General features: G+C 51.7%; 2 protein-coding genes across 4 annotated transcripts in view; both read left to right on the forward strand.

Moving 5' to 3' along the window:
* On the forward strand, positions 1-10,781 carry Scn1b (sodium voltage-gated channel beta subunit 1). Of its 2 annotated transcripts, none has more exons than XM_045154991.1 (6): positions 1-73; positions 1,537-1,703; positions 2,704-2,944; positions 8,165-8,306; positions 8,749-8,820; positions 10,661-10,781. In XM_045154991.1, exons 1-5 carry the CDS (start codon positions 34-36, stop codon positions 8,813-8,815), a joined length of 657 nt encoding a protein of 218 aa, XP_045010926.1. In that variant the 5' UTR covers positions 1-33; the 3' UTR covers positions 8,816-8,820; positions 10,661-10,781. The 2 variants fall into 2 exon arrangements, with proteins under 2 accessions (XP_045010926.1, XP_004659966.1); XM_004659909.2 differs by lacking the exon at positions 10,661-10,781 and adding an exon at positions 8,902-9,488.
* Positions 10,669-24,914, forward strand: part of Hpn (hepsin) — a 19,033-nt gene continuing 4,787 nt past the window's right edge. Inside the window, exons 1-5 of one of the 2 annotated variants that reach the window (XM_045154990.1) lie at positions 10,669-10,813; positions 11,190-11,259; positions 16,960-17,019; positions 17,924-18,025; positions 18,107-18,148. In XM_045154990.1, the coding sequence (XP_045010925.1) occupies positions 11,244-11,259; positions 16,960-17,019; positions 17,924-18,025; positions 18,107-18,148 (220 nt within the window). In that variant the 5' untranslated portion in view covers positions 10,669-10,813; positions 11,190-11,243. The remainder of the gene's footprint in view (positions 10,814-11,189; positions 11,260-16,959; positions 17,020-17,923; positions 18,026-18,106; positions 18,149-24,914) is intronic. The other variant, XM_004659910.2, reaches the window with a different exon arrangement.

Genomic DNA, 24,914 nt, shown 5'->3' on the forward strand with positions numbered 1-24,914 from the left:
CCGCGCTCGTCCTCCCCGCCGCCCGGCGCGGCCATGGGGACGCTGCTGGCCCTCGTGGTGGGCGCGGCCCTGGGTGAGTGCGCTGGGGGTGCCCCCCACCCGGACCCTGGCCCTACCCCGCCGGGTCCCCTCCGGGAAGTTATGCGTGTGGGGTCGGGGACGGGGTGGAGTCGGGAGGGGCTCCCCAGAGCTCGCGGGGGGTCGCTTGGCATCGCGTCGCGGCCGCAGGCGCCGGGCCGGGGTCGAGGAGACGCGGAGTCAGCAGCTCGCGGAGCCCCGTAGGCTGCAATGTGACACCCAGAGCCGCGCGAGGGGTGGGGGAAGGACCGAGTCACTGCGAGAGGTGGAGACGGGAGGGAGGATTGAGAGACAGGGGTTCTCTTGGGTGCTCCGGGGGCAGAAGGGGGGTGTCAGGGTGAAAAGGGAGGCTGAGGCTAGGGGAGGGACTGGAGAGAAGATAGAGGAGAGCTGGAAGGAGGAACCGAGAAACTTGGGAGAAGCAAGGAAGATGGAGAGACCTTGAAGGGAAGGAGATGTAGAGGTGGTCCCAGGGAACATAGAATGCGTGTCAGAGAGAATTTTTCAAATATGATGGTGAGGAGGAGGAGTGTAAAGATGGAAAGAGAGGGATTCTGAGCCTGGAAAGAGGACACAAAAGTTGCAGGACCTTTACCGACACCCCCCCAAGAGAAAAATAGAAGAGGCTGACACAGCAGCAGGGGAGGTAGAGCAGAATCGCCAAGGACTGAGAGATTTGGGGACAGGAAAAGGCCCAGAGCTGGGGAAGGCAGGGAGGTAGCAGGTAGGGACATGAAAGAGGGTCCCACAAAGCCGGAAATCCAGTGCCCATGCAAAGGCCATGGGGCAGCAAAGAGCTTTTAGAAAGGGGACAGAGTGGAGGTCTGCCTGTGAGGGAGCTTTGCGAGAAGGGAGAAGCAAACAAGAGAAGTTGGGAAGGGGATGGGTGATTAAAGGGCTTGTGGAAGGAGAAAGCAAGGCGGGAGTGGAGCCACCCTTCCCCACCCTGACCCCCAGCCTTCCCTTCTGTCAACCCATGGCCAGCCTTGCAGACCAGTTTCATGATGGAAATGATTGTCACTCCAACCTTCTAAAGCAGCTGGAACTTTTTTTTTTTGAGGTAGGGTCTCACTCTGGCTCAGGCTGACCTGGAATTCACTATGTAGTGTCAGGGTGAACCTTCTACCTCTGCCTCCTGAGTGCTGGGATTAAAGACATGCGCCACCATGCCCGGCCAGCTGAAACTTTTGTGCCTTACCACTACCTAGTGTTTAGCACCTTGGGTGGTTGACCTTTGGGTAATAAAGATTGAGTTACTCTCCCAGGGACTCCTGTGTCCATATGCTGGGAACAGGCGGTCACCCATCCCTTCTATCAGAGAAGGAAACAGAGGCTCCAGTGACTTGCCAAGGTCACAGGAGCCAGAGGCAGGGCTGGGCTTGGTGCTGACTGCCCATCACGATGAGAAGGGAAGGGAAACAGATGGTTTCCGCCTGACCTGAGTGCCTGTGTCCACAGTGTCCTCAGCCTGGGGGGGCTGCGTGGAGGTGGACTCGGAGACCGAGGCCGTGTATGGGATGACCTTCAAAATTCTGTGCATCTCATGCAAGCGGCGCAGTGAGACCAGCGCGGAAACTTTCACCGAGTGGACATTCCGTCAGAAGGGGACAGAGGAGTTTGTCAAGGTATGTGGGTGCATGGCACTAGGACAACTGCATGGAGCTGGGGTTCTGGACCTCAAGATTGTTTGCTTGCTTCTTTTTTGCCTTTGGTGTTTTTGAGAAAGTCTTACTACCCGGCTCAGTCTGGCCTCTGGTGCTCCTCCTGGGATTACAGGTGAGCACTGCTGTGCTCCGCGGGCTGGCTTGTTTAGTAATAATGGATGTGGCTATAGATGACCTAGATTCAAATTCCCTCCCCACTGCTATGATCTTGGGAAAGTCACTGAGCATCTTAGCCTCTATTTCCAGTTCTGTGGGGTTGGTAGTAGGGTGGGGGTGCTCTACTCCCCTAGGTTTGTGTGAGGGTTGAATGGCACATGGCTGGAAGGAAATAAATTTCACTGGAATTACTAGGCACTAGCAAAAATGCCTCTCAGTCATAGAGCAAAAACACTCCATGTGTATTTTAATTGCCTATGTTGGGGGTACCATAAGCTCTCTTAGCACTTGCTTTAGGCTTTGGGTCTTGGTGTGGACAGCAGCTGGGGCTGGGCTGACCTGTCTTTGGCTTTAGGAATGTGTCTGGTGGTTGGAGAAGAAGCTCAGAGAATGAGGGGCTTCAGAGGCTGGGGTGGGGGTTGGTGGGTAACTGAGGAAATGAGTGTCTCAGGGTTGAGGGCAAGGAAGGTTGATGGGTCCCAAGTGATATCCCAAGCCACTTTTGCTCTTCCTGCTTCAGTTCAAGATGCCCAGAGGCTGGGGGCATGGCTCAGTGGTAGAGCATTTGTCTAGAATCCACCAGTGAGGGGCTGGGGGTGTGGCTCAGTGGTAGAGCCCTTACCTAGCTTGCATAAGGCCTTGGGATTCCAAGTCCATCACCACAAAAATACAAAATACAAGATGTTGAGCCCACATCTGTTTCTGGGTGGGTCAGAACAGGACAGGAGACAGATTACTTTATCATGTGTGGAGGAGAAAGGCCCAGACAGTGATCTGTACCCCACTCATCCCTGGTGACCCTAAGATCTTGCGCTACGAGAACGAGGTGCTGCAGCTGGAGGAGGATGAGCGCTTTGAGGGCCGGGTGGTGTGGAATGGCAGCCGGGGTACCAAGGACCTGCAGGACCTGTCCATCTTCATCACCAACGTCACCTACAACCACTCTGGTGACTATGAATGCCACGTCTACCGCCTCCTCTTCTTTGATAATTACGAGCACAACACCAGCGTTGTCAAGAAAATCCACCTGGAGGTGGTGGACAAAGGTGAGTCAGACTGTGTCATCCTCTCATCCTCCAACAAGCCAGATGGAGGGACAGATGGCAAGAAGGGGACTGGCTGGCCCCACAGTGGAACCCGCCAACTGTTGGCAGCAGTAGGGGTGCATCACCCCCCTCCCTTCCTTCCTAAGCCCACAGAGAGGTATGAGTAGGCCTTTCCCAGTGGATGTGTGGGTATCAAGCTCAGGTCCCTAACTTGTGCCGTGTAATCTATTGCAAGTGTCTTCCTGTCTCTGAGCCCCGGGATTGTCCAGAAGGGATCGGGGTGTTAATACAGTCTGTGGTGTGGGGTATCTTCTGAGCCATTAAGTATCCTGGTGTTACAAGGATGTCACATGATGCTGACTGCATCTGGCAAGTGCTGGGCTCACAGCAGAATCTAGCCCGTGGTGGCTAAAGTGCCAATTGTTTAGTACTCATAGTCTTGCCTCCCTCTGTCCTGGTAAAGTGTGCTACCCACAGCTGAGCACCTTGAATTCATTCCACCATGCCCTCTAAACCCTAGGAATTCTTGTTGGCCTTGGCAGACCCTAGTGGGCCCAAGAGTTACTTCTTTTTTTAATTAATTAATTAGTTTGAGAGAGAAAAGGAGGCAGAGAGAAAGAAAGGAAGAGCACACCAAGGCCTCTAGCTGCTGCAAACTCTAAACGCATGTACCACCTTGTGCATCTGGGCCTACATGGGTCCTGGGGAATCAAACCTGGGTCCTTAGGATTTGCAGGCAAGTGCCTTAACTGCTAAGCCATCTCTCCAGCCCCTCCAAGAATTATTTCTGATAAGCTCTTAGATGAGGCCATGGCTGTAGGCCTAGGAGCCATGATGAGAGTGTCTTCCTTTTTATTTTGGAGACAATGTTGCTTTGTAGCCCAGGCTAGCTTCAAGCTCATGATCTTCCTGCTTCCACCTTGGAAGTGCTGGGATTCCAGATGTGTGCTCCCACATCTGGCTAGACCATCTTCTAATTAGCACCAGTCAGAATTTTCCAGAGCCCTGTGGTCCATTGCCTTAGAAATGTAGGGAGCACCTGGAAGCAATAAGTGGCTATGGGAGCAGACCCCTCTGGGTCCACAGCACACATCCCCTGCCACCCTTCAGCCTTTCTTGAAGTCCCTCGCTGAACCCTTCCACCCACCTCTGGGGAAGCTCCTTTACTCTTTCCATTTCATAGGCAGGAACCTGAGGCTCAGGGAGGGGAGAACATAGGTCAAGGTGCCCTTTCTGAGGCCTGGTTTTGAACCCAGCCCCACCTGGGTGCCAGCTGGTTCTGGTTTTGGCCTGAGTCACTGCACTGTCACCTAGAGCCTGTGGATCTCCTTATAATCAATGTTTTTACATTTCTTACCAAAATGGCACAGTAGGAAGCAAGAGAGAGGTGCATCTGAGGCTCACCATGCTGGGTGGCAGTAGACCTAGAAAGTGGAACACAGCAGAGCTGTTGTTACAAAGATTCCTCAGTACTGGCAGTCACAGAGCCTGGTTCATTCCTCTCTCACCAGCCCATCCCAAGGACAGAGGAAGCAGGTAGGGAGCTCGGGGCACTGTCCCATCCCTCCATCTCATAGCTGGGCCCTGCCTTAGGATGGGTCCGTGTGACTGCTGAGCCTGACTGAATCACAAGGTGACAGCATGGAGCCTCCCAGAGCCTGTGTGGGTGGCAGTGATCACCAGAGTGCACTGCTCTTCCTATTGTCTTCCCAAAGCTTTCCAGCACAACCTACCATGTTCTAGCATTTTCTATCTACCATATTAAAGTATTGCTTTTTAATTTGGGGGGGGGGTTCAAGGTAGGGTCTCACTTTAGCCCAGGCTGACCTGGAATTCACTATGTAGTCTCAGGGTGGCCTCAAACTCACGGCGATCCTCCTACCTCTGCCTCCTGAGTGCTGGGATTAAAGGCGTGTGTACCACACCCGGTGCTTTTAAAATATTTTATTTATTTACTTATTTGAGAGATAGAATGAGCACACCAGGGCCTCTACTGCTTAGATGCATGCGTCACCTTGTGCATCTGGTTTTGCATGGGTACTAATGGAACCTGGGTCGTTAAGCTTTGCAGGCAAGCGCTTTAACCACTGACCCATCTCTCTAGTCCATTGCTTTTTTTAAAAAAATTTAACGTTGTCCACCATAATTTAATAATCTGTCATTGATTTATTTATTATTTTCTCTTATTTGTTTCCTTATGTATGTTTTGAGTCAGGTTTTCATTAAGTCACCCAGGCTGACCTCAAACCTGAATTCCTCCTGCCTCAGCCTCTTGAGTGCTGAAATTGCAGATGTGTACCACTATGCCCATGAGATTAGAGTGTCTTCATTATGATTTATAACACCATCGTATTTTTCATTACCCAAGATGTTACTGTATTACTTATTTTGGGTTGTGTGGTATATGTGGTGTATGCACATATGTGTGTAGATATGTGCACCCTATGCTATGCTCACTAGCTGATTCTTGCTGAGGTTCTTTCATCACTCATTGATGGTACCCCTCACACTGGTGCCCCCTGAGATGAACCAAGTCATCCAGAGGTGTAGTGACTAGGGTGAGAATGCCTCTGACCCGAGAGAGCTGTGGACTGTGGTAGGAAAGAGTAGGGGTGGGGGCCGCCAGCTGAAATGGAAGCAGGGCGGACGGGGAACAGAGGCGATGGTAGGAACGGAGTGGCAAACGTGAGCCCGTAGTGTTTGGGCAGCCTGTGCAGCTGGCAGTAGAGTCTTTGGGTCCTGGGGGTTTTCCTTTTATTTTGTTTTGTTTTCTTGAGGTAGGGTCTCTCTGTAGCTCAGGCTGACCTAGAATTCACTTTATAGCTCAGGCTGGCCTTGTACTCAGGACAATTCTCCTATCTCAGCCTCCTGAGTGCTGGGATTACAGGTATGAACCACCGTGCCTTGTTTTACTACCCTGAATACACCTGGACTGGTCTGATCTAGCTCAGAAGGTTCCTAGTGTTTAATGAAATCAAAATATGGGGCCAGGCTTGGTGACACAAGCCTTTAATCCCAGCACTCAGGAGGCAGAGGTAGGAGGATTGCTGTAAGTTCAAGGCCACCCTGAGACGAATTCCAGGTCAGCCTGAGCTAGAGTGAGACCCTGCCAAAAAAGAAAGAAAGAAATCAAAGTGTGGGCTGGAGAAATGGCTTAGTGGTTAAGGCACTTGCCTGCAGAGTCAAAGGAGCCAGGTTCTATTCCCCAGGACCCATGTAAGCCAGCTGAACAAGGGGGTGCATGCATCTGGAGGTTGTTTTCAGTGGCTGAAAGCCCTGGTGTGCCCATTATCTCTCTCTCTTAAATAAAGAAAAATAAAATAGGGGAAAAACAAGAAATCAAAATGTGATAGTACAGGACTGTCTTCTCAGTTGCTTTAGATTCTGAGGCAGAAGGATCACAAGTTCCAGGCTACGTAGGCTACCGAGCAAATTCAAGGCCAGCCTGCCTTGGCAATATAGTAAGACTTTATCTTAAAATATGTTAAAAAAAAAAAAGTAAAAACAAACCGGGCATGGTGGCACATGCCTTTAATCCCAGCACTTGGGAGGTAGAGGTAGGTGGATCACTGTGAGTTCAAGACTACGTAGTGAATTCCAGGTCAACCTGGGTTAGAGTGAGACCCTACCTCAAAAAAAAAAATAAATAAATAAAAGAAAAAGTAAAAACAGGGCAGGGGATTTAGCTCAGTGGTAGTACAAATGTACTACAAATGAGACTTGGGGGTCATCCCTAAAACCACCCCCAAAAAGGCCAAAGTCCCCTCAACATGGCATCATTGACTCTTTGTGACCTTGTGAGGTACCCCCTGCCTCAGCTCATCTGAGAAGTGGGGATCCCAGTAGCCCCTCCTCCTGAGATACCCCCACAGGTTAGAGAGCACTGCCCTCACATCATGACCACGACCCACGTGAACCTTGCAGTTTCACCAAATAGGAAACAGCTCAGCCTGCAGACAGTTACACCTGGGTCAAGTTCTGCCCTTTCCTGGCCCAATATTGACTGTGTGTCTTTGGCCCAGCACCTATCCATCTCTGAGCCTCCACGTCCTTGTTTGGAAAATGGGCTACCCATATAAAAGCAAAGCAAACTGTGTATGGTACCCTACCAATTGTGAGGTGGAGGCAGGAGGATTGCAAGTTCAAGGCCATCATAGAGCCTGGCAGAGACCAAGCTGTCAATTCTGTTAGTGATATCTGTTGAATAAGCAAGCAAGCAAGTGCTGGACCCTGTGCCTGCTCTTCTTGCAGGAAAGCCAGGGAGAGCCTCCAGTCTGCCGCCATCCCTCCCTGAGGCCCAGAAAGCACGAAAGCACCATGAGCTTCTGCACAGGATGGTGATCACTTGATGCTCACAGGGGAGGAAGCCCACCCTGGGGCTTGCCTCAAGGGAGATGAGATCCCAGCCTCCAAGGGGGACAGGGACGTGGGATGGACATCAGCCAAATCCGGTCGACAATGCACCAAAGTGCCCTTCTCCTCTGGTCCCCTGGCTGGATGCTGTCCCTTTACAGTTTAAATTTAGGCCCCATGAGAGGAAGCTAGGGATGTGGGCCAGCACTGCGGAAAGCATGTAGGGTTTCCAGAAAGACAGCCAACGCTCCATCAGTGCTGACTGCTGGCTCGTCCAACTCAGGATGTGCAGCCTCTTTTTACAGAGGGGCTCAGAGAGGGTAGACTTACTGGCACAGCTAATAAGGCCAAGGCAGTTCAAACCCCAGCAGTGAGCCCAGAATTCCTACTTGTAACCTTTTGTTGTGTGGGCCTCAGTTACAATGTAACAGGAAGAAACATCTGTTGAGTGCACTTGACAGGTCACAGTTATTAAGTTTCTGTGATTGGGGAAGCGGAAGTCTGGAGTAATGAGTCCCTTTCCCAAGGTCACACAGCTGGCAAGTGACAGAGCCAGAATTTGAACCCAAGCTTTTTGGTTTCAAAGTTATAACTGGTAGGCACTGTGACCAGCACCCGCCTGAATGTCACAGGTGTGACCACATATTGCAGAGAGGTAGGTTGAAGGTGAACTCTCACCTGTCTGAGGCTCATCATTGCTATCAGAGTAACAATGAGTACTCTGGGGAACCAGCATGATTGTCAGGCGCCCAGGTTCAGAGCAGTGCAGCCACTTGCCCAGGTTCACACAGCAAGCCTGCTGCCCACTGGGGGCTACTGTGTGGCCTGAGCTCGGGCTTCAGCCTTAGCCTTGCCGTGTCCCTGCAGCCAACAGAGACATGGCGTCCATCGTGTCTGAAATCATGATGTACGTGCTCATCGTGGTGTTGACCATATGGCTTGTGGCGGAGATGGTCTACTGCTACAAGAAGATTGCCGCCGCCACGGAGGCTGCTGCTCAAGAGAATGCGTGAGTCCTGCCACCCCAGACTTCCCAGAGTGTGTATTGGGGGGGACACCCGGCTGGCATCAGTCACTCAGAGCACAGCAGCTTTATCTGGATGGTACAAAGAACAAAGAACTCCAGAAAGGTTGAGTCATTTTCCCAAGATCGCACAGCTGGAAGGTAGTAAAGCCTTGGTTTGAACTGAGCCTTTTGGTTGCAGAGTTATAGCTTGTAGGTACTGTGCCTCGCGTGCCTCCTGAATGTCACATAGGTGTCCTTTAATTACACAGGAAGGCAGGATGATCCTTAGGCCTCATACTCACCCACACTCAGCCCACACCCCCCTCCGGGCTCTAACTCAGTAGCTCTGTCAGAGAGAGAGATAGAGACCCCAGTCTACCCCCTTCTGAGATTTGGGCCAAACTAATTATGGGGGGTCCTGTACACTCTAACTTTCCCATCACAGCTCGGAATACCTGGCCATCACGTCTGAGAGCAAAGAAAACTGTACGGGTGTCCAAGTGGCTGAATAGCAATGGTAAGGCCAGTGGACAGGGGCTTAGGACTGAGAGGATAAAGTGACTAGACCCCTCAGTTCCCATCTCTTCCTCCCTTTTAGGCCCTGGGCTCCGCCCCTAGGAAGAGCCAGCCCTAACGGGTAACCTCCCCCTTGGTGGGGATTGGGGATCGGCCAGCCCCAGCCTCAGAGTCCTGCAAAGGAGCCACTGGGGTGGGAAGGGGCGGGGACTCGGCTCCCACCCTTACCCACCTCCTCCTCCTGCCCCTTCACCCTCCCACCGCCATGCATGATGGGTGAAGCAATACAGCCGCCCCACCTCTGCTTATGCTGCCTGTTTGGGGAGGGGCGGTGAGGCGGGGGCAGGGCCCGCACCCCTTCTTTTTGCTGATTTGCACACATTGGCCGCTTCCCATGCGCACTGCTGGGCCAGCCAGCCCCGCCCCTGCCCAGTGGGGCTAACAAGGGGCAGGGATAGGGACAGTCCTGGGCTGGGGGTTCTGTACCTCATCTGCCCTCTGCTTCCTCTGGCTGGACCTGGGATCCCCTCCCTGCGATGCCATCTTGCCCTGGCCCACCCGCCCTCTCTCACCAGCCTTCGATTGTGGTCACTTGGGATGGGGCCTCTGTGGCCTCACCTCTCTTTACAGAAGTAGTTTTGTTCATGAAATAAAGATTCTTGGACTTGACTCACTCGCCTCTCCTGAGCATCCTTAACCCCCTGGGCAGCTCGTTTCTTAGGTACCCTCCCTCCCAGCAGGAAGCAAGCCTCCAGCACAGTCAGGGTAGGAGGGTGCTGGTGAACCCATTTAGTGCTTGATTAATGTTGGGGTTCTCAGGTCAGCGGGTGGGAGGAGCAAAGACAAGATCCCAGAAGGTGGCTGTGGGCTTGGGGTCTGTGGGGACAACAGAGCAGATACTAGGGTTCTGTGGATTTGCTGAGCTCCTAGCTCTGGGGGCGGGGGGTGGTGGTGGTGGTGAGGTGAGGAGAGAGGGAAAGAGGGACAGAAAGACAGAGACACATAGAGAGGAACAGGCAGAGAAAGAGACCAGAGAGAGAGGAAAGGAGAACGGAGAGGATCCAGTGGGCAGGCTAAACCGGTGTGTCCACCATTGGGTCTGCTTGTGGCTGTAGGAGGAACGGGACGGGTGCAGAGGGCGCACCGGGCCCAGCAGGTGGGGACGGCCACAATCTGTGCCAGTGCCTAGTGGCTGATAGCCTCCAGAGCTTGTCTGGTGTGTGTTTGGCCCAGGTCTGACGTGGATGGCTCTTGGCCACTGGAGGGACAGGGTGTATCTGCTTCTGGCCACTTCCGGCCACTTGGCTTGGGCCTGGGCACTCAGTATCGTCTTTACTGGGCCAACCCTCACCATCCCCCTACGAGGACTTTCCGGGCTCCAGAGGTCAGGGCGGCAGGCAGCACTGCCAAAACAAACCAGCCCCCGTGACTTGTGGGAAAGCGGCTGGGGGAGGGGATGGGGAGGAAGAGCTGATGGGACAGGGGCTGCGCCACTGGCTGGGGACAAGGGAAGGGGCTGAGGGACATGGGGTCAGCGTATTGGACAGGGTCAATGGAGGGTCGGGGCTGTGACTAGGACTACATGGCAATGTCTGGTGGACACGGGACAGTCAGAAACGTCCATCTCCCCCTTTCAGTTTGAATCTCCATCCTTCAGGCCTCCAAGGGGGTGCCCCTCAGCTGTCAGAGGCACACCTGAGCCCCTGTGGAGGTGACAGGCCAGGCTGCTGCCTGGGCCTGCCTGGCCCAACCCCTGCCTGCCCGGCCCACCAGCCAGGTGGCCTCTGTCGCAGCCAATCTCAGGGTCCGCCTCTCCCCGCCCCTTCCCGCCTCCTGCCCAGCCCCCTCCTCTTCAGGTGAGGCAGCCGGCCTAGCAGGCCCCACGCTGCTGGCCACCTCTGCCTCCCAGGCCACCCGCTGCTGTGGGGACACCATGCTCCGACCGAGGCCTGGAGACTGACCCCAAACTCGCGTCATCTCTGGCGGACCCAAGGGTAAGGCCCAGGATGTTGGTTTCTTCACCTCCAACAACCTGATACCCACCAGGCAATACAAGAGCTACCGGAGGACCCCAGAGGCCCTGCAGGCTGCTCTCCCTGCAGGCTCAGAGATGGATTGGATGCCCCAGGTTTCTCCTCCCTTAAAGCCCCAAGGACACCAGGAGTCTAGCTCCCCACCCCCACCTTGCCAGGCTCAGCCCTGACACTCCAGCGGTCTCCCTGGTGGCCGCTCACACACTGCCATCGTTGACCCCGGCCCAACCTCCACGGCATGCTCTGGCGGGGACCCAGGGCCTCCTACTCCCTGGATGGGCGCCTGGGACTGGGGGCGCCAGGACGGGGCTGGGCCCAGCTCCCCCTGTCTCCACAGGTCCCGCCCCAGCCCAGCAGGTCAACCTGGGAATCATTAACAAAAGTCCGTGACATGGCGGAGAAGGAGGGTGAGTACCCCTGTCCCTGAACCCCGGCTTTGGGCCTTCCTGGGACCCTTCTCCTGTGCTGTCTCTCCATAAAGCCCCCTTCGGCCTCCTGCCTTGGGGCCTTGTCCCAGACCGATCCTTACCCCCTTCAGAGGCCTCCACTATCCAATCAACTATTAACCAGCTTTTTCATGGCTGGGCTTTCTTGCTACCCCATATGACCTTCCTGGCACCTTGCCTCAGTTTCCCCTTATATCCCTGTGATTTCTAGGCTAACCTTGAACTTACCCTCTACTTGGGGCTGAGGTGGAAGATGTCCCTGTTGCTCCGTCATGGTTAAGGATATAGATTTAGGGTCAGACACATGGGCTAGTATTAGTTAAACTTCATTTTGCTATGTGATCTTGGGCAAATGACATCAAGTCTCTGGGCTTCATTCTCCCCATCCCTGGGGTCAAGTATGGATGGATTCTGCGAGTCCCTCAGTGAGATAGTCAGGAACATGGTACTTACAAAGTATAAGCCTGGGGCTCAGCCGTGATGTGTGTACCTCAAACTAGAGTTGCTATGACAGAGGTTGGTAGTAGATGTGGGACTCAGGGATGGGAGACCCCGACCATTTCCACACATTCCTTCCACCTCCTGTGGGTGAAAGAGCAGAGGGAGGACTTTGGACTTGTCCCACAGGGATGGAGAGGGGAAAGACAGCAGAAAAACTGCGCTGGGGGTGACAAGAGAAAGTCCTGATGGAGTGGCTCACGTGAACTGGAGTGGGCTCCAGGTGGCAGCCCCCTGTCTTCCTTGTCTACACTTGAGGGCCAGCTGGAAGAGCCTCTTCTCTTGCCAGCCAGGCTGAGTACTGTCTGCCAGAAACCAGTCTGAGTTCAGTCCTAGGCAATGGCACTTTCTAGCTGTGTGACTCTTAACAAGGGATAGAGAAATGGAGAGAGTCACAACACAGAGAGAGACAAAGAGAAGAGAGACAGAGCTGAGAGAGACAGGAGAGACAAGAGAGAGAGAAGAGAGACAGAGGGCTGGAGAAATGGCTTGGTTAAGGCACTTGCCTGCAAAGCCTAAAAACCCAGGTTTGATTCCCCAGAACTGACGTAAGTCAGATGCACATGGTGGTGCATGAGTCTGAAGTTAGTTTGTAGTGGCTAGAGGCCCTGGCACGTGCATGCATGCTCTCTCTCTCTTTCTCGCTCTGTAATAAATATATAAAAATAATATTAAAGAAGAGAGAGCCAGGCATGGTGGTGCATGCCTTTAATCCCAGCACTCGGGAGGCAGAGGTAGGAGGATTGCCATGAGTTTGAGGCCACTTTGAGGCTACATAGTGAATTCCAGGTCAGCTTGGGCTAGAGCAAGACCCTACCTCAAAAAGAGAGAGAGAAGAGAGACAGAGAAAAGAGAGACAGGCAAGGCAGCTAACACTCTTTGGGCCTCCATTTCCTGTGCAAAACTGGAGATGGTCACAGTGTGTCACATGAGGGTTTAAGTGTAATGCTAGGTGGGAAGCACCGAGCCTGAGGGGTAGAAGTGATAAGCTCAGATGTCTGGCCTCCTGGGGTCTTAGACTTGGCACAGAGAGCAAGTCAGACTCCAGATCAGCTGTGGTACAGCGTAAACTCAGGCTTCCCTTCTCTTTGGACAGAGTGAGCAGAGAAAAGTCAGAGTGCAGCCCCCTCCAGACCATTTCTTTCCTGTTGATGATTGAAGGGAGGGCTGAGGCCTGAGTGAGTGATGTAGGAGAGAACAACAGAGACTGCCCAGGTGGACAACAATGGTTCTGGCTACAGATAAGACACAGGACAGCCTCCCTCCCATCAGAAGGGTGGCTTGGCAGCTGCTCACTGAGTGTCCCACACTGACTGACCTTGTAGCTCTTTTTCTTTTTTTTTTTTTTCTTTTCTTTTTGGTTTTTCAAGGTAGGGCTTCACTCTAGTTCAGGCTAACCTGGAATTCGCTATGTAATCTCAGGGTGGCCTTGAACTCATGGCAATCCTCCTACCTCTGCCTTCCAAGTGCTGGAATTAAAGGCGTGTGCCACCACTCCCATCTCGCTTGTACCTCTTTAATATCCTGTGCTCAGCTGTGATTGGGAGGATGTCTTCATTAACTGTGGCAAGGATTTAAGGGACTTGAAGGACAAATGGAGCAGGAGGGGCCATGAAGGGCTGCTGGTGTTGGTACAGAGGCACCCCAGGTTTCCAGGGCTGCCAGGTCCTTGGAATCCAAGATGGTGATGGCTGAGCTACAACTCAAAGGGTGAGCTAGGAAGAGGGAGGGCATGCCAGGCAGAGGGAAGCACGGGGTGGGAGGCAAAAGGCCCAAGTGAAGAGTGCTGGTGTTTTCTGGAGTGAAGCTGGACAGGGACCAGGAGGGAGGTGACTGTGGAAGCTGGACCCAGTTCTGTCTGTGGGACTTGGAGCAAGGAGCAGGTGGGGCTTTGGCAGTCCATGCTCTCTCCACATGCTAGCGTTGGTGGCTTCTCTTGTGCGTGCTCTTAAATATTTTTATTTACTTATTAGAGAGAATGGGCATACCAGGGCTTTCTGCCACTGCAGATGAACTCCAGATGCATGCATCACTTTGTGCATCTGGGTACTGGGGAATCGAACCTAGGTCATTAGGCTTTTCAGGTAAGTGCCTTAAGTGCTAAGCCATCTCTCCAGTCCTTTATCTCTCTCTCCTTCTCTCTTATTTACTTACTTATTTATTATTTATTTTCAAGCAGAGAGAAGCAAGGTAGACAGACAGAGGAGAATGGGCTGCCAAGGTCTCCAGTCATTGCAAACGAACTCCAGATGCTGTGTCACGCTGTGCTTCTGGCTTTGTGTGGGTCCTGGGAAACTGAGCTCAGATCATTAGGCCTTGCAAAGAAGCGCCCACTTCTCTCTCTTTTTAAAACATTATTAATTTATTCAAGAGAGAAGTACCAGTACTACAAATGAACTCCAGACACATGTACCACTTCGTACATCTGCCTTTATGTGGGTCCTGGGGAATTTAAGCTGGCTAGGAGGCTTTGCAAAGCAAATACCTTTAACTGCTGAGCCATCTCCTCAGCCCTCTCTCTCTTGTGTACAGGGGATTGAACCTAGTACCTCATGCAAGCTTGGCAAGCACTCTACCATTGACCATGCCCCTTGCCCTTATTGGTGGATTCTAGACAAGTGCTCTATCACTGAACCATGCCTCTCCTTCCCCTCACTAGTAGATTCTAGGAAAGTACTTTACCACTGAGCCACATCCCTGACCTCTCACTGGTGGATTCTAGGTAGACACATTGTCACTGAGGCAAGCCTCAGCCCTCTTTTTCTGTTTTATTTTATTTGTTATTTATTGTTTTTATTTTTATTTTTTTTCTTTTCTGGCGGGGGAGAATTGGCACACCAGGACCTCAGCCACTGAAATTGAACACCAGACACTTGTGCCACCTACTGGGCATGTGAAACCTTGCATTTGCCTCACTTTTGTGTGTCTGTCTTATGTGGGATCTGAAGAGTTGACCATGGGTTCTTAGGCTTTGCAAGCAAGCACCTTAACCAACAAGCCATCTCTACAGCCCACTAGCCTTCTTTTTGCATCTTATTTTGCCACAGGAGCTCACTAAATTACTTGATAGGATGATAGGCATGCACCACTTATACGTGGCATGTTGTCACTTTGTGGAAGCTTTATCAGGTGTCTGATGGTAGCCTACATGGCTGTGTGGGACTTTGAGGAAAGCGCATACTGAAGCTGCAGGTCTCTAAAGTCCTCTTTAATTTCACAGCACAAAACACTGGGCTGTGAGTACTGGGGGCCATAGAGGATTCTAGGTGAAGAAGGGAAAGCTTGGGGTTGGCTTCTATATGGAGTGGGTCAGAAGAGAGATGAGCCAGTTGTTGAATGGGGTAAACAGATGTGGGGCTGTGGGAAGAGAAGAAATCGACCGGAAAGTGACAGGGCCTGGCATGGCAGGCTGCAGTGGGAGGGAGCGAGGGAAGTGTCTTGCTATTGAGGAGCAGTCCTGGGGCTGAGCCTGAGACAGCACCTGCCTGAGAGCAGAAATGGGGGACACTGAGGCCAGTTTGGGACCTGTCAGGTATGAAGCAGAACATGATGGGTATGAAGGGACACACTGAGGCCAGCATGGGATCTGATGGGTGTGAGGGAGACACTGACGTTGGCATGGGACCTGGCAGCTGTATTAGCTGAGTATGGTAGCTCACACTTGTCACCTTAGCACTTGGGTCATCAAACCCCAGCCCTGGTCACTTTTGAGTCCCTGCTCAGGGCTCCTGCACCTCTAGACACATGGCCCTTGAGTTCTTTCATACCTATCAGGTCCCAAGCTGACCTCAGTGTCCCCCTTCATACCTATCAGGTCTCATGCCAGCCTCAGTGTCCCCCTTCATACCTGTCCTGTCCCATGCCAGCCTCAGTGTCCCCCTTCATATCCATCCTGTCCCATGCCAGCCTCAGTGTCCCCCTTCATACTTGCCACCCAAATAGGAGCTGTCCCAGGAGGACCCTGAGCCACTTTTTGTGCTGGTTTGGTAGTGTGCCCAGCGGCCATGTTGCCAGGGACATGACTAGTGGGGTGGAGGCCTTCTGCTCCCCATGGGCACTGAAGCATGAGCTCACCCCACTGTCCTGGCAAGGGCATTCAGCCTCCAGCACCTGTTGCACCGGATAGAACTCCCGTCTCTGTGGCCACCAGGCCACCCAGCTGTTTTTCCCATGATCTTTCCCAAACCCAGGCCAGTTGGTCACCTCTCCGGCCCCTCTTGCCCTTTAAGCGAGCGTGCAGATTTACTTCCTGGCCCAAGACTGCAGTTTCTTCGGAAGAACCCTTCGTTGTTCCTTGGCCTCTCTGCAAGGCTGGCTTTGCATGCAGGTCTGAGTTCCGGAGTCTCTTCATGTGGAGACCCACACCCTGACCCCTTTCAGAAGCCTCACCTGCTGCCCCTACCTTGCATTATTTTTCTTTGTAGCACTTGCAACAATCTGGAAATAACAATGATCATTGGTTACTTGTTCATGTCTTCCACTCCCTCCTCACCCATGGCAATGGGAACCCCACAACAGCCTCCTTTTGTCTTGGGAACTGCTCCCCTGAGAGTGGAATGGCGCAGAGAGAGCCGGTGGGTGCCCATCAGAGAGAAAAGAAGCAACGCTGTTTGTTCTGCTGATGCGTCCCTGAGGCTTAGAGAGCTGGTGACACTTGCCCAGGATCACACAGCTTTAATGACTTATAAGGCATTTTTTAGGATTTTCTATATGCTGGAGCAGTGAGACATGCTATGGCTTTATTGGTTGTGTGTTTGGGGCCTGGCACCAGTGTGCCCCAGGGTTTGGGATGAGCCTTTGCCTGCTGTAGGAGGTTGCTGTGCCACGTGAGCTGACTCCTCTGAGCCGTGGAGAAAATGGGTGTCGGGATGGGGGTCTGAAATACACTGAAATGCATTGCCAACAATACTGGGCATAGAAAGCAGCGTTCACAATTGGACTAGGATTAAAGAACTTTATAGCTGGGCGTGGTGGCCCATGCCTTTAATCCCAGCACTTTAAGGAGCAGAGGTAGGAGGATGGAGGCCAGCTTGGGACTACAGAGTGACTTCCAGGTTAGCTTGGGCTAGAGTGAGGCTACACCTCAAAACAAACAAACAAAAAGAAAACCAACAACAAAACCAAACTTTACAGCAGTTTTAGAATTGCATGTTCATTTAACAGATGAAGAAACTGAGGCTCAAAGAGATGATGCTGCTTGCCCAAGATCCCAGACAGGAAGGGGTAAGGCCAGTATTTTCAATTAAGATTGATAGCTTTGTTGGCTCATGCCTGTCATCCCAGTAACTCAGGAAACTGAGGGAGAAGGATCATGAGTTCGAGGCCAGCCTGGGTTACATGGTGAGTTTCAGGCTGGCCTGAGCTATACAGTGAGACCCTGCCTTAAACGAAGAAATAAAGTGACATTCTCTTTCTCTCTCTTTGTCTGTCTGTCACTCTCAAATTAATAAACAAAAAAATTTTAAAAATGGGGATGGACTTAATGGTTATGTGCTTGCCTGTGAAGCCTAAGGACCCCGGTTGAGGCTTGATTCCCCAGTACCCACGTAAGCTAGATGCACAAGGTGGTGCATGCATCTGGAGTTCGCTTGTAGTGGTTGGAGACTCGGATGTGCCCATTCTCTCTCTCTCTCTTTCTCTCTCTCTCTGCTTCTTTCTCTGTTGCTCTCAAATTAATAAATAAAAATAAACAAAAAAATTAAAGAAAAGAAGTAAAGTGAGGTTGACAGATTTTCAAACTTGAGTTCTGAACCTCCAGGGAACAAATTGCACCCTCGAGGTAGGTCCTGTAGAAGTCTACCTTTAAGGTTAGCAAGGGGTTAAAGGTCCAAGGGCCCAGGAAGCTCCACAAACCTCGAAAAAGTTACCAGGAGAAAAGGGCTCAGGAACAAGAGGCACAAAACAACGAGAAGTGGAGAAGTGCAGCGTCAACCAGACAGCATCCCCTGTCACCTCTGATGACCAGAGTGGAGGTGGGGAGTGGACACCTGCCTGTCCACACAGCTAGGGAGGGCCTGCCCTGCCAGCTGCCCAGCTCCTGGGGGGCAGGGTGGTGCTGGCCTGGTGCCCATGCCCTGCAGTACTGAGGACAGACCTGGCAATGTCCCCAGCCTGATTTCTGTTGCAGGTGGCCGGACTGTGTCATGTTGCTCCAGACCCAAGGTGGCAGCTCTCACTGTGGGGACCCTACTATTCTTGATGGGCATTGGGGCAGCGTCCTGGGCCATTGGTAAGCTCACCCTTCATGCCTGAGGCCTCCCCTGCCCTGCAGGCTGCAACCTGCCTGCCCTCACCTCTGTCTTCTCTACAGTGACCGTCCTACTCAGGAGTGACCAGGAGCCATTGTACCCAGGTGAGTAGAGCAGGCCTGGCCCTTGCGGGAGTTTAATCGTTTCTGATTGAATGCACAAATGTGTACAGGCAAGCGACTGATGGTAGTGTGTTCACATTGAAACCCTGCCGTGCTGTTGTTAAAGTAGCTTCTAACTGTGTAGCCCAGGCTGGCCTGGAACTCACTCTGTAGCCCAGGCTGTCATTGAATTCATGGCAATTCTCCTGCCTCATCCTCCTGAATGCTGGGATTGCAAGTGTGAGCCACACACCCAGGTCCCGGGCTCTGGTGTACAGAGCACCACCCATGTCTCCTGTCTGAGTACTCATCAGTACTAACAGTGGCCAGAGGTTGGGTGCACTTACGCCAGTACAGCATAGACCGTTACCTCACATGTCCAACTCAGTGCATTCGGAATGGGTTCTATGAGTGTACTATGCAGTTAAATTAGTGAGTGTTAAAAGCTCCATTTGGGCTGTACAGATGGCTGAGTGGTTAGGGCACTTGCCTACAAAGTCAAAGGACTGAGGTTCAATTCCCAGGGCCCACGTAGGCCAGATGCACAAGGTGGCACATGCATGTGGAGTTTGTTTGCAGTGGCTGGGAGCCCTGGAGCACCCATCTTTTCTCTCTCTTTCTGCTTCTTTCTGTCTCTCAAAAAAAAAAAAAAATTAAACTGGACCCTCTTCTATTAAAAAAAAAAATCTCTATTGTTTTTCAGTCCCCCCCCCCCAAGGTAGGGTCTTACTGTAGCCCCAGGCTGGCCTCAAACTCCCTACAATCCTCCTACCTCTGCCTCCCGAATGCTGGGAGTAAAGGTGTGTGCCACTACACCTGGCTCTTTTTCCTTTTTTTTTTGAGACAGGGTCTCAGGTAGCCCAAGTTTGCCTAAAAGAATCACAATGTAGCAAAGGATGGTCTTTGAACTCCAGATCCTCTTGGCCTCCACCTCCCCAAAACTGGGATTACAGACATCTGCCACCATGCCTGGCCAAAACCTTCATTTTCAAAAAAGTCTGAGATAGATTTACTTAGAAAACATCAAAGTGCATTAAAACACAGTCTCACACTGAATGTGGAGCTGACTTTTGTTGGTCAGACTCGTTGGCCAGCGAGTGCTGTAATTGTCCTGTCTCTGCTTCCCTCAGCCCTGGAGTTTCAAGCAAGTGTGACCACACCTGTTTTTGTTTGTTTGTTTGTTTTAATTAGAATGGGCACACCAGGGCCTCTAGCCACTGTAAACGAACTCCAGATGCATGTGATGCATGTGCCACCTTATGTATCTGGCTTATGTGGGACCTAAAGAATGAAACCTGGGTCCTTAGGCTTCTCAAGCAAGCACTTTAACCACTAAGCCATCTCTCCAGCCCCGTTTTTTTTTTTTTTTTAAGAGATTTTCTCTTTCTCTTATTTCTAAATTTATTTATTTATTGTTTTGCAAGATAGGGTCTCACTCTAGCCCAGGCTGACCTGGAATTCACTATGTAATCCTCGAGCTCGTGGCGATCCTCCTACCTCTGCCTCCCAAGTGCTGGGATTAAAGATGTGTGCCACTATGCTTGGCTATAATTTTATTTATTTATTTTCAAAAAGAGGCACAGAGAGAGACTGTGTGCACCAGGTCCTCTAGCTCTGCAAACAAATTCCAGATGCATGTGCCACTTTGTGCATCTGGCTTTACATGGGTACTGGGGAATTGAACCTGGGTCATTAGACTTTGCCAGAAGCACCTTAACCACTGAGCAATCTCTTCAGCCACACACCTGACTTTTTACCTGGGTGCTGGGGATCAAACTCAAGTCTTCATGCTTGAGTTGCAAGTGCTTTTAACCACTAAACCATCTTCCCATTATCCAAAGGGTTAATGTTTTTGGTTTGGGATTTATGTATTTATCCCCATTCAATCCCTTGACACCTTCCAAAGGCCTTTGAAAGTGGAGCTGTTATCCTTCCCCATCTACACACAGGGAAACTGAAGCAGACAATGTGATGGTGTGCCCCAGACATCATCATGATCAGATAGGTGTCTTATGCCATGGGGTATGGTCAAGCATGCTCCAGAGGGACTGAATGGACCTAGCAGACCCTCCCAGCTCTCCTAGGAGAGAGCCACAACTGCTTCCCTGTCACCAATGTGGGAAGTGAAGATCAGAGAGGCAATGCTTCTGGAAGCTGCAGAGTCAGATGGTTTGTCTGGCCACAGGAATTCAGAGGCAGAAACTCACTGTGAGCTGAAGGAATGAGACTTCCCAAAGGCCGACTCCAGGCTGCTGTTTTGTGACCAAAGATGGCAGAAAGAACCTTTTATTGCTTGCTCCCAAAGTGCTCCATCTTTCTAACACTATTTTTCCCCCTACATTGCTGGAGATGGACTCAGGGACCCTGGCATACTTAGTAAGTATGCTGTTGCTGCTAAGCCAACGCCCCAGTCTTTCATTGGTGGATTCTAGGCAAGCACTGTGCTTTTTCACATGCATGAGCCTCCTTGCATTCTGTAAGGATTCACTTGACACCAGAGCAGAAGTGAAAATCCAGGTTTGAGCAGTCAGCATCGGCACTTGAACACACTGACTTTGTCAGGCTCTGGACTTGATGGTGTGGATCCACTCAGTCCTCACAGTGGCCTGTCTTCACACAGGGAAGCAGGCCCAAAAAGGCCAAGGAGCAGTGCCCCGTAGCACCTGTGACCCCAGCATTCAGGAGGCTGAGGTAGGAGATGGTGAAACACTGTCTCTAGCCCCAAGTCACAGAGCTAGTAAGTGGGGCAGGTTGGGACATGCACCCAGCCAGTCCGGGTGATAGTTGTGTCACTCCTACACAATGGTTAATGGATCCATTGCCATAGAGAAGGGTAACATCACCATTGCAGGCCCTGCTGCAGCCTAAGGCTGCAGTCACCCTAGCGTTTCACATGTGAGGCAGGGAACCTGAGGTTCTGTGAAGTGGACTGACTTGCCCAGTACCGCACAGTGACAAGGGGCAGGGCTTGTCATCCCTCAGGGCTCCACATGACACCAGGCTTGAGGGTGTGGCTACCCACCAGGCTCCACCTGGATTCTGGCTTTTTCTGGAATTCAGCCCATGGGCCTCCTCTTACTCTACAAGTATGCCATCCTTCCAGCACTCCCCCTGCCCTACAATGCTGGAAATGGAACCCAGGGCTCCTGGCGTGCTTCCTAAGCACTCTACCAGTAAGTCATACTGCCAGTCCTTCACTGACTGACTCTAGGCAGGCCCTGGGCCAATGAGCCGTGCCCTCAGCTCCTTCCCTAAAAGTGCTCTGGTGCTGAGCTACACTCCCAGACCAGTTTTACTTTTCATTTTGAGAAAGTCTCACTAAGTTGCCCAGGCTGGCCTTGAACTCTCTGGAGCCCAAGCAAGCCTTGAACTTGCCGACTTCCTGCCTCATGCTCCAGAATAGCCGGAATGACAGCTGAGAGGAACTGCCAGACCTGGATTTCGAGTGCTTTTTTTGTTTGTTAGTTTGTTTGTTGTTTTTGTTTGTTTTTTGAGGCAAGCCCAACAGACTGGCTTTTTTTTTAATGAGTGAGATGCGTGCGCGCGCATGTGTGTGTGTGTGTGTGTGTGTGTGTGTGTGTGTGTGTATAAGAGAGAGAGAGAGAATTGGTGCACTAGGGCCTCCAGCCACTATAATCAAACTCCAGATGCATGTGCCTCTTGTGCACATGTGACCTTGCACATGCATCACCTTGTGTGTCTGGCTTATGTGGGATCTGGAGAGTGGAACATGGATCCTGAGCTTCACAGACAAGCGCCTTAACCACTAAGCCATCTCTTCAGCCCTCTAGTACTTTTTTATACCCAAGCCATGACTCATCAGCTCACATCTGTAGCTGCAGTTTTGTTTCACACTACCACTTCTGAGGTGTGAGCCCCACACTAGCCCTGACTCTCAGAACTTCCAATTTCATTCTTCATACAGAAGATGAGGTGAGAAGAACCAAGTGGGAAAGACAGGAGGTCACTATCCTGGTTATCCCTGCAGTCCTTGGCGCTTAGCCAAGTCATAAACACTAGCATTTGTTCCTCATGCTTCAGCCTTTAAGCCCTATGAGCAAACCCTTCCTGAAGCCACACTGTACACCCCGTCCCCACAGCTACCTGCCTGCCCCTTTTGGAACTCCCTCACAATAAAGGTTAATTATTCACTACAGGAGCATTCCAGGAAGGCAGGGACATTTTGTTCACTGGTCAGGCAGTACATGCACATAGTAGGCACTCAGGAAATCATTGCTTAAGGACTAAACACAAAGGAAGAATGCTGGGAGGCCTAAGGCCAAGGGCCGGAGAGATGGCTTAGCGATTAAGGCACTTGCCTGTGAAGCCTAGGGACCCAGATTTGTTTCCCCAGTACCCACAGAAGCCAGATACACAAAGTGTCATTTGCATCTGGAGTTCGTTTGCAGTGGCTAGAGGCCCTGGCATGCCCATTTTCTCTTTCTCCCTCAAGTAAATAAATAAAATATTAAAAGTTTGAGGCCAGCTTGAGCACATAGACCCTGCCTCTGAAAGAAAGGAAGGGTGGGAGGAAGGGAAGGAAGGAAGGAAAGTAAAAAAAAAAAAAAGACAAATAAGCCCAGACAAATCATGGAGACCAGCTGGCTTGTCCTGAGCTTCCAGCTGGAGAGAACTGGCTACCCCTCAGCTGAGACTCTAGCCAGCATCCTTGACCTTCACTTGTACTTGGGTGCTTCCAGAACACTGGGAAATGGTAATACACAGAGAAACAAGCCCTCACTGTATCCCAACTAGTTTTTTTTTTTTCCCCTGGGATTTTCACACCTCTAAATGTATCTGACGGTTGGGTAGCACACCAGGAGAGCACAGCATGCTTTTTGTCACTTCAAATAATGAAGAGGAGAAGGAACATAAGCGTGATGAACGAGTACTAGCAGGGGAGGTGGCTTTTCAAACAGGGCCTGGGGCTGGAGGGATGGCTTAGCAGGTAAGGCACCTGCCTAAAAAAGCCAAAGGACCCAGATTTGACTCCCCAGGACCCACGTTAGCCAGATGCACAGGGGGCGCATGCGTCTGGAGTTGGTTTTCAGTGGCTGGAAACCCTGGCGTGCCCATTCTCTCTCTCTCTCTACTTGCCTATTTCTGTATGTCTGTCTCTCAAATAAACAAATGAAATAGTTAAATGAGAGGGCCCGGCTATGATCACAGCTACTCTGGAGGCTGAGGCACAAGAAGGGAGAGTTGAGAAGGGAGAGTCACAGGCATGCTGAGACCCTGTCTCAATAAAATCAGAAACAAAACAAAACAAAACTTAGAAGATATTTTATATTTCTTTCCTCCCCTGCTTCCTGTATCCCCCACATCCATAAAGGAATTCTTTTGTCTTAACATCCATATGTGCTGGAAACTTCTGGAAAAGACCCCCAAGTCTCATCTTGATCTTGGAGTTAGAGGACAGTGGGAAGCTAGGAGGTATCAGGCACCCTTTTCCCACCCCAGAGCAGGAAGCCAGCACCACCAGGTAGCTTTTCAGCCCTGCCTAGATGATTGACTTGCAGGGACAACCAAGGGTCCTACTGAGACCCAAGCAAGGGGCAAGGGTGTGCTGTTTGGTGGGTCTGGGTTCAAATTGTGATCTGTTCATTGTTAGCTGTCTGCTCTGGACAAAGTCGTCTCTTTGAGGCTCTGTGCCCTGTCTGACATGGGCTGGGACTGGACTCAGGGTCTCACACAGGTACTAGCACTACCACGGAGACATGCTGCCAGCTACGCTAGTGACGTCCAGGCAGGTGCCTGACCACTGAGCCGCGGACAGGTCCTCCTTTTGATTTTGAGACCCTACTCCCTAAGTTTCTCAGGCTGCCCTTGAACTCACTCTAGGTGATGCTTCCCCCTGAGCCTCTTGAGTAGCAGGGCTCTCCAGAACCCCCTGAAAGTCACAGTCTCCTGCTCCTGCCCTCAGCTCTAGCCAGAAGGGGTCTGTGCATCCCTGAGTCAGGCCAGTACTCCCCAGCCCTGAGCCCTATCCCAGCTGCACCGCATTTCTGCTGTAAGCCCAGTCCTACCCCTGTCCGTTCTGTCCTCCAGCTCTGAGCTCTGGGACCCCTGGCTGTTCGTTTCATCCCTCCTCCTGCCCCAGGCCTCAGCTCCTCAGATCTCAGTGGCTTGCTCCTTTGGTCCCTGTGCCTACTTCAGGCTCCCTCTCAGATCCACACGTCTCTTTCTTGCCTCCTCCGTGTCTTTTTTCCCTCCTTGCTCATATGCCACCTTCTTGGGAAGACTTCCTTTGCTGCCCATTTAAGGCGAAGTGCAGCCTCACCCCCACACACCAGCACACTCTTCCTTCTGTCAGGCTTTGCTTGTCTCTGCGGCCTTCTGTTGTGACACATGACGTGTTTCAGTTATCTGTCCTTTCATTATCTGTCTCCCCTACTGAGCTATAGGCTCCAAAGGGAAGGATTTTTGTCTGATTTGTTCACTATTGCTTAAAATAGAGTCCAGCATGTACCAAGTGTTTGGTAAATACAAAGAGATGCACCTCAGGCTTTGACCTGACTTATGTGTGAACAGAGCTCCGTGGGCCACATGTGGGGCCAGGTGGAGGGATACAGGAGCATTAGCCCACAACACAGACTGCCCTCCGCCAGCCCCAGACACTGACCGTTCCCAAGAGCTCCTGCTAGCCTTCCTTTACAGCCCACCCCCACCTCAGGTTACTGCACCTGCCTCCCTCCCTTCCTCCCTCCCTTTCTCAGACAGTTTCTATGTAACCTTGGCTGACTTCACTCACAGTGCTCCTGCCTCACCC

Source organism: Jaculus jaculus, chromosome 7 (genome assembly GCF_020740685.1).
Source record: "Jaculus jaculus isolate mJacJac1 chromosome 7, mJacJac1.mat.Y.cur, whole genome shotgun sequence".
In the NCBI taxonomy this organism is placed as follows: Eukaryota; Metazoa; Chordata; class Mammalia; order Rodentia; family Dipodidae; genus Jaculus; species Jaculus jaculus.